Here is a 14,757-nt window from a genome sequence, read left to right on the forward strand (position 1 = left end):
CAGTAACTCACAAGGCTTCTTCAGACAGACAGTCGGAGATACACCGCCACTGTCAGCCAGAAAGGATGGAAAATCCTGAAAGGTGCTGAAAATTTTTTTTACTTCCTTCAGCCAGTTTGGAGGAGCTTCGTACCTTCTACCAGGAAAGCAGGAACCAGAAGAATAAGGCTCCTCCTCCTATTAGAAAAGATGATTTGCAAAACTGATAGAAGGAGGGAAGTGGGTGGTACAGAGAAAAGCACTGATGGAAAGGAGAGATTTGCCCAGCAACACCAAATCAAAATCTCTGCCTGGGCTGTAAGAAACGTCCCCATGGGCACTGTTCCCTTATTTGGCATTCAAGCCAACTTTTGCCTGTATGTGATCTGAAAACACAAGCAAGTGTGAAAGAGGAGGAGAAAAACAATGAAAGCTGTCCCTACAAAACCAACGAGTTAACCCAAAAGAATATTGCATGATCAGGTATAGCTTGGCTTTTTAATTCATCTCATTTGCCTATATCACCAAATAGTCTGAGCATCCAAAATACAGTGTTTATTTAGGTAATACAGTGACAGTTTTGTTGGTACAGCGTCCTTGGAGAGCAGGAGCAGACTGCTTGGCAATAGAGGTGAATTTGGCCATTGGTAGAGAAAGTCCATCAGTTTCAGCTTTGGTAGCATAGTTAAAAGAAGCAGTGTAGGACAGGTTTGGCATATGGGGCATATGGCAGAGATTTGAATCTGAAGGGTTATACTGACTTTGCACCAAACATTCCTGATAACATTGCCTTTATTTAACATAAGGGTATTTGCTGCCTTGAGTGTTTTTTAGAATTGCTTTCAGTATTGGAAATGGCCCCAGGAGTTAATCAAGGAGTGTCAGGAAGAGTGTTTGCAGCAACTACACTCTTCCAGGGAGGACTGGGGCTCAGCTCAGCTGAGCTTGGCCTCAAAGGACATATCCGGTGGGTCCTGGAGCTTTGCTGTGAGGTGGGTGAAGAGTAGAGCAGTCTAACCAGCCTTACCAATCCACTTTCCACAGCTGGCAGTAGGCATTTAGGGTTGGCAAGAGCTGATTGCACTGTCCCAGCCCATTTTCTTAGTAAGAACAATGTAATCATACAGAACTATGTGTAGGGGAATTGGGGTATATAAATAGAGAACTTTGTTTTAGCACTGGGATGTTGTGGATTTACAGTTAGACTGATGCACTAGAAGCTGGCTGCTCCCTACGCAGTCATTGCTGGATCTGGGCTGAGGAACTGAATCTAGACTTGTACCCAACTTTGCTGTGGTGATGCAAGAAACATTTTAACAATATCTATACCTTGCCTGCCTGGATTCCAGGATGTCTAGCACTGAGAAAACAACAAGTCAAATTTACATGTGGTGTTAGTGGATACAGCTCACATCGTTGAATCCGATGGGAGCTGTACCTACTTCTGCCATGGACAGCTTTGATCCTGGACATCCTAAGGAACGAGCCCAGCCTCTCGTGCATTACTTTCACACTCCTTTTTGCCCTCTTCTGCCATTTTGTTGCTCCTGTGTTAGCCAAGACCTAGTTTACTAGGGCTCTTGATTGAAGACTTATTACAGCTTATTTCTGTCTGCCTTTCTTTAAAGCCAGCTGAAAATACCCAATGCTCTTCCTCTATGGTAAGACCGAAAATACAGACCACCCTCCCAGCTTCTGTGACACTCTTTCTAACACACTCCTTTATTCTCTTTCCCCTGATCACAAGTTCTCTCTCCAAGCCCAGCCTAGTTATTTGTGCATGAAGCTGCCATGTTGTGTATTGGTGTGAGTCTGGTGTTCACATGAGCTGTGAATATGCTGCACATGTGTATTTCTTGTGCATCCTGAGCTTTTCTTTGGTCAAGTTAACTGTCGTTCTGCCTTCTAATGAATCACTAAGAGAGAACACGACCTGTTCAGATTTCCTGTTAGCAATGAACTCATCACTACCAACGTGATGAGTTTGCAATGAGATTTCATGTCCAGTTTTACAGACTGGAAAGGAGCAAGACTCTGAAGATCCTCTTCAGTGAGGTGTTGTTGCTGTAACATATGAGTTTATAGTATGTACAAATAAGGATAAACCATCCAATGGTGCACATAAATTATACTGCTTTGGTGTACAAGGAAGTTCCTACGCTGCACCAGCAGAGCTTCAGTGACTCCATTCTCTGATTGCCACTCTGGAGAACTTTCCTCCTCTGACAAAGATGTGCCTTCAGAAGTCTGGATGGCTGCTAGGAAAGAGTAAGCAAGTCTACTAAGACACTACACGCTAATGTGCAGCCACTTTGTTTCAAAATGACCATAATCTCCTGAGGCATCACTGATTAATTTTGGCTGAGTGCTCTGATGTCAGTGAGTTACAGAGATCTGTGTCAGGGACGAATTTCACAGTTTCACAGAATTGCAGTGTTGGAAGGGAGCTCAAGCGATCATTGAGTTCAAGCCTGCTCCTAAAGCAGTACGCTACAATAGGTTGCACAGGTAGAGGTCCAGATGGGTCTGGAATATCTCCATAGATGGAGACTCCACAGCCTCTCTGGGCAGCCTGTTCCAGTGCTCTGTCACCCTTACCATAAAGTTCTTCTGCATTTATTCCACGCTGTCCACTTTTTAGACCTAAAAAGTGACCTTTTTGGACCTTTTTAGTCCTACCTTGGGACCTAAGGAGGGCAGAGACAGTTTTATACTTTTGTCCCCTGCCTCCTCTCAACAAGGAAAGACAAAGCAATGTCTGTTTAGACCCGTGTCCCATAATGCTGCCATCCAAAGGGCCAAGCCCAGAGGTAGCAGCAGCAGCAGGTAGAACAAGAAAACCTTTCTTTTTTCTTCTTTTTTCTTTTTTTTTTCTTTTTTTTTTTTTTGTCACAACCACAGCAGTAGTGATGTCCACACTATTTTGAAATTCAAACCTCAACTCTCTTTAGGTAGTACTGGAATTTAGCTCCTTAGGGAAAGTGAAAAGGAGGCCATAGGGCTTCTGTAGGACTGGGGGATGTACACAACCCTACAGCTAGTCCTCTGGGACTGTAGTTCTGAAGTGAATCAATGCCAAGATTTTTGATTTCTTGGGAGCTATATTCCCTCCTTCACCTCAGAGCCAGTTCACTGAAGTCCCCAGGCCATTGCTCAAGTCAGAACACAGGAATGGTGAGATTTAGGGAGCACTCAGCCATTTCCATGGCACAGCCTATTAGCCCCCATCTTTTTCACCCTGTTACCGAGTGGGCAGCCAGCATCAGCCTTTGCTGCAGACTGGAGGAGGCTGCCCAAAATACCTACTGGTGATTCACACGGACAGACAGACAGACTGCAGCTGTACTGCAGTCCTGAGGCACTGCAGGCACACAGCAGCAGACAGGGCTGAGAGGCAGCCGGGCAGATGAAGCCAAACACAAACCAACAAATCCCAGGTGGGAAACAGGAGATGCTCACAGCACCTTCATCTGCACATCTGGAGTTTTAATCCCAGAAATGCCTCTGTGAGAGGTTTCTGTGCCTCAGGTTTTATCAGAAATAGAGACAGATGCAGTTTTTGCTGCCCTCTGACAGGAAATCCCAAGGGTCTGTTCTCTCTTGGTTTACACAGTGGTGAGTAGTTAACAGCAAGGGTGATCTGCACTGTTTCTTCCTCCAAAACGTTGCTCTTTTGGTGTTTAGACTCCAATTTTGCAGGCTAGGTGTGGACAGAAAAGGGGTCTCTGGGCCCTTCATTGCAAACCAGGTGGTAGGGTGACAGTGTTATCTCCACATGTGACAGGAGTTTACATTCCCACAGCGCTTCTAGTGGAAACCCACAGCTCCGCAGTCTGTGTGCAGTATTTTAGGGGGTTAATGAGCTGGGAAACATTGCATTGCTGTGCCTTGAGCTAGGCAGCAGGGCCTCCACAGGTGAGCCTGCTGGCATCTGGGCAGTCAGAAGGAGATTGCCTTCACATGTGTGAAGTCTTAGGAATGTCAGAGCCCATTACAGACCCAGGGGAAAATGCTTAGGGACAAAGCAGATGCTGTGAGAAAAAAGAAACGGGCCAGAAAAAAAAAAAAGAAAAAAAGAAAAGAAAAAAAAAAGGCTATTTAAAAACACTGTATGCTTGAACAGTAGCTGAGAAGCAAAAATAAAACATTAAAAAAAAAAAAAAAAGGAAAGCAAAAAGGCAGATCACAGACTGTGGGAAGTACAACAGGGTCATGAGAAATGCGCAAGGCCCAAATGCAGAGCAGCAAGTGCAGCTCAGCCCCTACAGCACGGCCACAGCAGGGCCACCACTGATATGCGTAGTGCCAGCACCCAGTTCTGGACCCCAGAGCAGACCTGGGACCTGCTGTTTTGCGGCAGAGCAAGTGGCACGTGGCTGGTGCCCACGGCACTCTGTAGAGCTGCCGGCTGAAGGGCTCACTGGGATCAGCCATCTGAGGCAGGCCCATAGAGGAATTATCTCTATTCTCCAGTAAAATATCACAGGAGAATTGCATCCTGGCACTGTTAGAGGGAATGTAATGAGGGGAGCATCATCAGTCCCTGATCCTTAAAGTCCAGGCAAGCTGAAAGGAGAGGCTGATGGCCTAGGAAGCCTCGTAGATAGCCTCACCACCATGGGAGAGAAGGCCCATCCATGGTGTGCTGGGGCATTGCAAGCCCAGGGAGCATTACTAGGATAAGGAACAGTGCAGTGAGCTCTCAGCGTAGCGTGCTCTGTGGCCCAGGGCCCTTGTTTCTCTCGTGCTGTTGTAACTCCTGCCTCTGTGACAATGGCTTCCAGAACGCAGAGGAAAACTCTCGCATCTCAATCACCTTCTTCCGACTCTTCCGCGTGATGCGTCTTGTGAAGCTCCTGAGCCGAGGGGAGGGCATCCGGACACTGCTCTGGACCTTCATCAAGTCCTTCCAGGTATTCCTTCACTTGTTTCTATAGGACATAGCCCTTCTGTTTTTTTCCCCTTGGCTGCTCCACAGGGTGTGTTTCACCCCCACTGCCTGAGCTAGAGAATGCTCATCAGGGCAGCACGCACAGGCAGCACACGGAACAAAGGAACCTCAGGCAAGCGGGGCTCACCGTGAATGGCTGCCTGGGTATGAGTTTCATCTTTAAAGCATGAGTAATTGCTTGAGACCTTCCTGAACTGCCTTGATGGTTCTCTTCAGCTCAATTACTGTCTGTCTGTAACAGTTCAATTACTTTTTTTTTTTTTCCCCAATTTTAGCTGTATTTTATAACTGTTGCTTTAAGTGAAACTCTCAGGGGAAGACAAGGGTCTCGATTAAATTTCCCTTGAGCCTTGTTTTGAGGATTCCAGTGAATATTAGGGGTGTGGCCCCCCATGCTTTCATCCAGAAAGAATTTCACTTTTTCAGCCCTAAACCTTTGGCCTTAGTAACAGTGACAAGTTATTGGATCACTGCTGCTTTCACCCTGCAGACAGGTGCCTTTCAGTGGTAGGTGAAGCACCAGAGGAGAGAGTGGAGTCAAAGGAGGCCAGACAGCTTAAGAATCGTCACCCCTGGTGGTGAAACAAACACCAAGAGAGAGCTGATTGCTAGAAAAACAGCTTCCAACACAGCTGCTAATCTAGCATAGAAGAGCATTTGTCAGAGATGAAGCATGGCATGTTCCTGCCTTTTGTGAGTGCTTGTTGTGGACACAGCGGGCCAGCACAACCTGTCTGATAGCTGGGGCAGAGCACGAGAAAGCATCAGGTTATTACTTGAGCTACTCCAGCAGGAACCATTTTGTCTGCATGCACAGGAATGAGGTTCCCTTGGCACCACTCAGTGTTCCTGATGGGTGGAACAGTCACACTTTTGCAGTTCCTGGTCCCCCACCCCTTGCCTCCACGCTCCTCCAGCCTCCCTTGTAGTAGCTTGCTCTTACTCTGAGCTAAGTGTGCCAGGGCTCTTGGCTGGAGAGGATGGTGTGGATGGGAAGGGGAGTGCCTGGCGCTTCAGTGACCTTCAGACCTCTGTGACTGGAGAGTCACTTTTAGACGGGGTTGAAGGGTGATGGGAGAAAGTATCAGGGGAGGTATCTTCCACAGCAAAGGGAAAAAAAAAAAAGAAGAAGAAGAAGAAGAAAAAAAAAAAAAAACACTGAGCAAGTTTCTTTGTCCTTTAAAGCCCTTAGCTGTTTATAATTACTATATACATAGTATTCTCTGCTTGGAGCTCCTCCTCTTGCAACTACTTTATAGCTAAGAATAGGCACTGCGCAGAGCTCCCAGCTCAGCCACTCCCACCGTCACAATCTGGGATCCCTGCAGATTTTGTCTGGCACGAGCTCTTCCCCGTGTCCCCACATGCTTCCAGGAAGTGTTGGTGTTCACACGGGGCAGCCTCAAAAGCAGCGAACTCATGCAGGAGTTCAGATCCCATCACGACCGCGGTGCGCCCTGTGCGTATGATGCTGTATATATAGCCTGGGGCACTGGTCAGGGGAGTGCCTGGTGGGAAAATGCTCGGCGGGGTTTCCGCCAGCAGAGATAGCAGCAGAGAGCAGGCTGGTGGGTGGGAGGAGTAGGAAGCGAGAGGGGTGCTGAGGGCAAGGCGAGGCCGTGGGAAGCAGAAGGACAAAGTGGTAAACCCAGGGAAAGAGAGCTGAGGGAGGACAGAGCCAGGGGAGGGGAATATGGGAGATGGGGAATTCCCATGGGGAGCAATAGGCAGAGATGAGTGGGAAGGTGCGTCAATGGGCTGAGCAGAAAAACATGGAAAAAGGCTAAGGGCCAGGTGGGAAGACGTTCTTCCAAGCCCCGTCTGAAAGATGGAACTGGTAAGGGTTACGTCCATGTAGTCCTATCTGGACACTCTCCTGGGAGTTCTTCTGAGGTCTTATTTGAGTCAAATCCCAACCAAATGATCCCAACATGTGGAGAGCCCCATTCTGGGCCAGTGTATCTCCAATGGCACTGTGGGGTAACCGCACAGATTTGTCTGACACCATCGAGCACAGAGGTGTCTGTCTCTGAGCCTCAAGATGATGGTTATAGACGTTGTTCAAAGGTTTAACTTATAGCTATTATAATATTCAGATGTCTTTGAGATTATTTCTGCAGGCCTTCATCAAACCCCCATGGCAGTCAGTGAAAATTCCTTGGTTCTTCCTGTAGGATTCTACTGAATTGAGGCATAAACTTCAAATGCATAAATAATTTCATGTTAAAAAATAATAAGAAGAAGAATGTTGTAGGCTTTTTATACTCCATAAAATGAGGTGTTCAAAATCCTGACCAGGAGCTGTACTGACATTTTCAGGATAAATACGTCTGCCTGTTGCCTTTGAAGTAAGGTCTGGAAATCTCTGGCCTGAGCACTACGTATTTCAAAAGCAACAGGGTAGAAAGTGCCTTTTCAAAGACCCAAGGCTGTGACGCCCTGAGCTGTGTCCTTGATTCCTGCTAGCGGTGGAGGAAACCAAGAGCACTCAACACTCTGCTGGCTGCATAGGCCTCTTCCTTACGGGGCAGCTCTGCATATCAGGACTCTGCATTTCCTCTTCAGCAGCAGATCACTGACACGTAGGGCATGGCAGACACCATCACAGACACCTAACACTGAGCCGGGAACAACGCTCTGGCTGCTTTAGGTACTTAGGATGGGATTGGCCATTGTGGGAGAGACCTTGAGGTTGGGTCTGGGCAGCTGTTGCATTTTTGATTCCACCAGACTGGATCCTGAAAACAAACAAACAAATAAATAAATAACAACAGTTAGAGGACATTGCCATCCGGGATGGAACAATACCATTTACAGTAGTTTTCTCCTGCCTGTAGACGGCTGTGAAGGCTGTTTATGCTCTGGCTTCCCCCCGCTCAGCCAAGGACAGGACTGGCCCAAGAGGGGCAGAGCTGCAGCATCCCCGAGAGGGAGCGGAGTCAGAGCCCGGCTGGGCTGGGAGGGAACAAGGGTGGCAAGTGTGGGCCTGTGCCGGCATCTAGTGGCCAGCTGGCGAGTTACAGCCTCTGCCGTGTTTTCCCAAGCCAGTGGCACAGAGTGCTTCCAGTGTGCCAGGCACGGTGGAGACACGTCTATTTTTTTCTCATTTCTAGGCTCTCCCCTATGTGGCTCTTCTAATAGTGATGCTGTTCTTCATCTACGCCGTGATCGGGATGCAGGTAAGTCATGCTAAAGAGCTCAACTGCATCTTTCTCCTCCTCTTAGAGGTGTGACCTGTAAGGTCACTAGGTCAACATGTAGTTGTAGAGGCTTGCATTGAATGTTTTCCCCAAGCAAGATAAGAAGGCAGCTAACCTTAATTGGAAAGCATTGTCTGCTTGTGCACTTCCGAAAGAAGTAAGTACAACCCACTCTGGCAAAACCAAAAAAAAAAAAAAATGACCTGTTTAATGGCAAAACACAATATAAAATCAACAAAAGGAATGTGCCAGCCCTCCATACTCCCAAAGGAATACCCAGAAACTCTGGCAAAGGTGAATTACTGCTTTGCTCATTGGCTCAAAAGGGTTGTTTCAGTGGGCTCATGGCCATGCTGCACTGAGCAAACCCAGTTTTTCTCTCCCATCACTTTCATGCTGGCCTAACTCCACTGGCTCATAAAGAGCAGCTTTTGATTTACAGCCGTGAAGGCAAATATGGGATCAGAACCAATGTACCAACTCTGTGTTTGTGCCAGTTCTTCAGGAAGCTGCATCAATACAATATCCTATTCAGCTTGCAAAATGAACTTGGAACCAGCCTGAGCATTCATCTGTGCAAGGAACTGATGTTGCATACAGACCATTGAAGACAGCATGTGATAGAGGCATGGTCTGTGACAGTCCCAGCCTCATTTGCTGTGCTTCTTTTCAAACTAAGCTTCACTTTCCACTTCTGTGTTAATCAAGGATCTCAGACAAGTCGGCCATCTGGGACCAGAGACCATAGCATAGAAAGGCAAGGCGTAATTACTTGCAGAGCTCTTTAACCACGACAGGCTTCTTGGTTTCACAGTGCAGACAGAATTTGTAACAAAATTCATCTCACCTTTCTGACCTTATTTTAATTTGTTTCCTGTTACTATAATCACATCCTTTCACAGGCTGCATCCACCCTCCCCCAGTATGAAAAATAAAACCAATCATATCTTGAATTATTATAGGTTATCTTAATTGCCCCCAGCAATTACAGCTGTCATTTAATATACTGGGCTCATACTTAAAACGTGACAGTTTTGCCTTTAATGCCTAACTAGCTCAAATGGACAAGATCTTTACAGGATTACCTGTGCTAAACAGAAAATCACTTGAGAGTATTACACTACGTTATGCAGCTACATAAAGCATTAAAAATGGCTTCCTTGCACCTACCCAGATGGGGCTTATGATGGTCATGGCACTGCCAGGGCTAGATAGATTATTCTGTAATTGTATTCCCTCTTCTGTCAGCTCGTTCTAAGTTGGCTGCTTAATCCTTGGCAAACATTCATGCCTCTGTTTTAATCATCTCAGCAGCCTGAAGATCATACATTTCTCTTTCACATTGATCTAGATTACTGGGTTGCTGTCTGTCCTCCTGTCTTTCAATAGAAAAGAAAGCTCCTCTATTTTGCCCTCTTTGCTTTTAGCCTGCTGACCTGCTACCATCATTTTTTGTCATAGTGGCATTTCAGACATTTCATGCGCTGCTCTCCTGAACCCTCTGACAGGTAGAGTTCTCTCATACTCAGGGACCCATAGTAAGGAGGATCCTTTCCCACTCCATTGAGCAGCTTCCCTAAAGCCTACAGGCACCAGATCTGAAGAAAATGTAAGAATTCCTTGCCTAAACAAGACCTACCACCTGACTAGGAGTGTAACAGCATTCAAGCCTTGCTATCTGATGTGGAGAAGTGGAAAAATGCTCTGATGCTGACAGAGTCAGCCACTGCTATAATGGTGTGGGAGGCACAGGCTGTGGGAGAGGAACTTCTACCTGCAGCTCTTCACAGCTGACCCATGCAAAGCTGCCATGGAAGCTGGTGCTGGTGCATCATGTGTGAGGGAAGCTGCTGGGAAGAGAGGAAAAATCAAGCTTCCAGCATGGGAAGTTCCCTTGCCTACGCTTGCCTGAAACAAAAAATATGGGCTGCCTCAGCTCAAGCTGCCTCTGAGCATTTAAGCTGTTCTCCTGCTCCTCCACAGCACAGCTGGGGCTGTCACTGCCACCCACAGCATGGGGACAGCCGGGGCTGTCTCCAGGCCTGCGCATCCACCAGGATCCCCTGCAGAAAGGCTGCCGTGAGCAGGCCCTCCTCCCCTCTGGCACAGCCCTTCTGTCATTGTCCCTGCACGTCTCAGGGTGTTAATTATCGGAGACATGTGCTTGAAAAGGAGGTCCATGTTCTCTCAGAGCTGCTCTGTTCCTGCTGCTCATCTTGGCTATGAGATTACAGCTCTCAGCCCTCGAGGCCTCTGCCATGCTGCTATCAATGGGCAATAAATAGTCCTGGCCGACAGTGCTGTGCAGACCTTGCTGCCAAGCAGCGTTTGTCAGGCTCTTGGTCCCAGTACCCACAGGTACAAAAGTGTCAGACTTTCTCAAAGAAGCCTGGAACTCTCCTGCACCAGGGACTTGGCATCTGGCAGTGGGCTTCTAAAAGCTGCACCAAGTGTTGCAGGCTTCATGCTGCAGCTGAACGAATGAACTGGTGCAGTGACGGGAGGAAGCTGTCAGCCATCCTTTATGGCTCTAAGGGAAGATCTTGTAACAGATCACCGTTACAATTTGGAGCAGCTCAGGTGCAGTGCGTGGAGAGCCCCAAGGAGTTTGAAATAGCAAGCAGAGTTTTCTCTTCTGCAGTGACTAAAATTGTTACCACCATCACTTTGTACCTGAGAGCAAGTTCCCTTCAAGGTCTGTAATTGTTCAGTTGCCTCCTGTGTATAAGCATTATTGCTGCAGACCACCTAAGACAACACACAAGACACCGGTCTGCTGCATTTCTGTCTCAAAGAGCCACTGCTTTCATTTACATCATGAGACTTTTAAGCTAGATCTTCCCTGTCATACACCTCTCGTGTGTACTTCTGTTAGGCACTTTCACTGTTCCATTCCCTTTTTCTCTGGAAAAATCCAGTCGTCATCTTCACACTGCTGCATTCTGAAGGGTCCTGAGACACCTCCTGGTGACAAGCATGGTTACAGGAGGGCAGGCGTTTGGATCATTTCCAGACTCAACATACTTTACACGGTTTGGGGAAGATGCAAAGCACTTCACAGACTTGGAACTTGGTGGAACTTCAAGGGACTCACCATATGAGTGCCTGTTAACATAAGGCCCCATATCACCTATTCACAGTATATAAAATAAGGAAGTATATCTTGTTTAATAGGAGTGCTATTCTGGTAATTAAGTACAAGTAAGAGAAGCAACAGCAAATCTGAAAGACCAGTAGAAATGTTTGAGAGAAGGGCAGATTCTGTTGAATGTCAGCTCTCCAGAGTCAGGGGGAAGCCAAGAGCTGCAGGTAACAGGAGGATTGGGGGTTTTATGAGGCTAACCTGAAAAGACCTCTGCTTTCTGCCAGGTGTTTGGTAAAATTGCACTGAACGATACCACAGAAATCAACCGCAACAACAACTTCCAGACCTTCCCCCAAGCGGTGCTGCTGCTTTTCAGGTGGGTGTCTGACAGCTCTGGATTGTGTCAGTCCGGGAGTGTGATTTCTCTGCTCTTGGGCACAGTTTATCTCCTTCTAACACGTCATGCTCACAAGGTGAGTAGAAACATGTTGTCCCTTGGCGGGAGAACCAAGGAGCTGTGCCAGATGCAATGACCGCTCTGCTAAGCCTCATGCCCTGCCACCTGCCACTGGTCAGCACTCAGTGCCCAGGGAGGGAAGCAGCTCCTCCTGCTCAAAAGAATGGCAGACAGCTGTTCAGTTCTCTCACACAATGATACTCATCACAAACTCCTCCTTCTTTCAAATCAAGACAGTATGACTCCAGCTTGTTTTAGCAGGGAAAGGGGGATGAAGCCCCAGGCATGCTTTGGCATGGCCATGCCTAGCTCTGTTTGCGCATCATCTGCTCCGCCTGTGGCCAGGTGTGCTAGGCCCAAGAAGGGATGCTGAAGGTGCGGAGAGGAGGATGGGGAGTTGGTGTAAATGCAACTCTGTCTTTGTTTTCATGGAGGTTTTTCATGTAATACATAGCCGTGTCACATACATCTCAGCAGAATATGAAATTCCAGATGTTGGCCTCACCTGATTGTAGTTGACTTTGGGAGAGCAGGAGAAGGTTGCTAATGCGCAGCTCCCTCCTATATCAAGGGTTACTGCAGTCTTCCCTTACTCTTTGCTGTACCCAGGTGTGCCACCGGTGAGGCCTGGCAGGAAATCATGCTGGCGTGTCTCCCAGACAAGAAGTGCGACCCCGACTCAGAGCCGGCCAACTCCACCGAAGCCGACCACTCCTGTGGCAGCAGCTTTGCTGTCTTCTACTTCATAAGCTTCTACATGCTCTGTGCCTTCCTGGTGAGTTGGCCAAAGCACTTGTAACTTGCCCCAGTCAGACTGACCTCTGCCTCCCCAAGCCTCAGCGCTGCACAGCAGAAGGATGGCTTCAAAGATGGGAAATTTCCTTGTGGGGTCTTTCCCAGAAGCACTCTTGCCATGACAATTCCTGCTTGGGTCTTGCAGGTCCCACCTCTCCCTGAAGCCTGGGGTATGCTTTGCTCCCACCCCAGCTCTTTGTGCACAGCAAAGGAGCCCTCTTCCCTCCACCCCTGTATGAGAAAACCGAATTAGCATGTTGTGGGCTGTGCTGAGGCTAGCAACGCCTCAGCCACACTTCCCACCTTCCCTCCTACCTTCCTTCTGGCTGCCGAGCAGGTTTTTTCTCCCCTGCCAGCAGCAATGACTGTGAGAATACACATACCCCACTTGCATCTGCTCCGTGTTGACAATATGGCATTGCTCAGAGTGACAGCACATGTTCTGCAGCGCGCATCAGTGCGCAAAACTCTCCCAGTGAACAGCAGCAAGATTTTTTAAATGTTGGTCTGGGGCCAAGAGAAAGGAATTTTATCTCAGCCTCACAACCCATAGAGGATAAATTCCAGGTTCTCTACCACAACCGCATTCTGGCGGGCAAAGACACAGGTAAACAAAAAGCCCTCACTGCACGCCTACAGCACACTTGGGCCTCATCCATCCATCCAGTTGCTGACCAGCTGACGATGTCCTGTCTTGGGGATCTTCCCGTTTAAAATGTGGGGGTTACATGCAGGAACAGAGAGAAACCACCCCAAATGATCTCCTAGATTTACAAGTCCAAACCTGGACTTTGAATTGAGAATGTGGTAGAGTCTACTGTTACCTATCTCAAACACAAAGCCATCTTTGTCCTTGTTTGCAGATCATCAATCTTTTTGTAGCCGTTATAATGGATAACTTCGATTACCTGACACGGGACTGGTCCATTTTAGGACCACACCACCTAGATGAGTTTAAAAGGATCTGGGCAGAGTATGACCCTGAAGCCAAGTAAGTAACCCAGCCTGGACAGCAGAGCTCCTCAAGAGAACAGGCCCGTTGTTTCCTGTTCTCCAGATCCAGTGCAGTAAGTGCAACATCCCTTCCTCAGGAACCCTTTTTTTCTGCAAGAATCTTAAGGCAGATCCCTCCTTAAGTATTGCTGGTAAATCCACAGGCCAGCAATGCAGTGATACACATGAAAATCTATGCATCTGAGCTGCACCATTACCTGGCAGGACATTGCTTTGTTTTCAGTCAAGGGGAGATACAGACTGCTTAGTGAAGGGATACTAGAAAATTAAAGAGAAGGTTTGAGAGTTGTTTTGCTGTTGTAAGTGTCTGGGATACTGAATCCAAGCTATGACCCTCCTATTTGACTTTCTACTCACAGAAGAGCTGCTGTGCTCAAATCTCCACTTTGTCATGTGTCATATAGGCCCATCAAAACTGGTAGCTTCACATGACTGCGTTACATGATCTGCAGGGTTGTATCAGCAGACTTGCAGGGATTTAAAGTTACACAAGAACAACTCACACGAGAGCTTAACTGACATTCAGTATTACATGCTCTGCTTGACACATGCTTAGGCTTAAAGTGCATTTAGATCCCTGTTGCATAACAATGTAGTTGACAATTGTAATTGCAAAGTCCCTTCCATAATGCAAAATCCATGGAAAGAGATCTTAGTGTGAATGAAAAGCAGATCTCTTCAGTTCTGGATGTGGAGACATAGTGTCAAGATTAATCTGGTCCCCAGCTCTGCAATATGTGAGGCCATGTCACATTATCAGAGTGATAGTGAAATTGAAACACCTCTTCCCATCCAGGGTGATTGTCCAAAGAGAATTTCAATATTGTTAGGGGGCAAGCACAGCATTCTAATAAATATACTGCTAGCTTACAAAACAGATGCTGCTATTTGTGTTTGTTTGAAGGCAAGACTGCAGCAGCTGAAGCCATATAACAGATAGCCCCTCACCAAATAATATTCTGTTCACTGCTGTCTATAGGTGTGCTCTTTTTAACTCTTCCCCCTCAATGTCCCATGGTTGAACCTCCCCTCCTGCCTCCCTGAGAGAATTCTTCTTTTGAAATACCATTTACAAAACTTAAATCCAACTGCTGCTGTCTCAGTTGAGGCACTTAAGGACTGTTTTGCACTGGCCCCAGTGACAGCCCAAGGCATAAACAAGCATCAAAAGACAGTGGCTCATGGTATTGGAGGGAAAGCTCAAGAAAAAAGAGACCCTTTGCACCTCTGCAACTGCTGTAGCCTTACAGCTAGGAGGCAAACAAGCAGCCATAGA

At 47.3% G+C, this 14,757-nt stretch overlaps 1 protein-coding gene across 41 annotated transcripts in view; it reads left to right on the forward strand.

The window, feature by feature from the left end:
• CACNA1C (calcium voltage-gated channel subunit alpha1 C) overlaps positions 1-14,757 on the forward strand; it is a 472,560-nt gene that overhangs the window by 434,822 nt on the left and 22,981 nt on the right. For 34 of the 41 annotated variants that reach the window (NM_001396677.1, XM_040651842.2, XM_015286450.4 and 31 more), the window contains 6 exons: positions 1,608-1,640; positions 4,764-4,892; positions 8,044-8,109; positions 11,500-11,591; positions 12,282-12,447; positions 13,331-13,458. In NM_001396677.1, the coding sequence (NP_001383606.1) occupies positions 1,608-1,640; positions 4,764-4,892; positions 8,044-8,109; positions 11,500-11,591; positions 12,282-12,447; positions 13,331-13,458 (614 nt within the window). The remainder of the gene's footprint in view (positions 1-1,607; positions 1,641-4,763; positions 4,893-8,043; positions 8,110-11,499; positions 11,592-12,281; positions 12,448-13,330; positions 13,459-14,757) is intronic. The other 7 variants (XM_015286628.4, XM_040651836.2, XM_040651878.2 and 4 more) reach the window with 1 other exon arrangement.

This window comes from Gallus gallus, chromosome 1, assembly GCF_016699485.2.
Source record: "Gallus gallus isolate bGalGal1 chromosome 1, bGalGal1.mat.broiler.GRCg7b, whole genome shotgun sequence".
Lineage (NCBI taxonomy): Eukaryota > Metazoa > Chordata > Aves > Galliformes > Phasianidae > Gallus > Gallus gallus.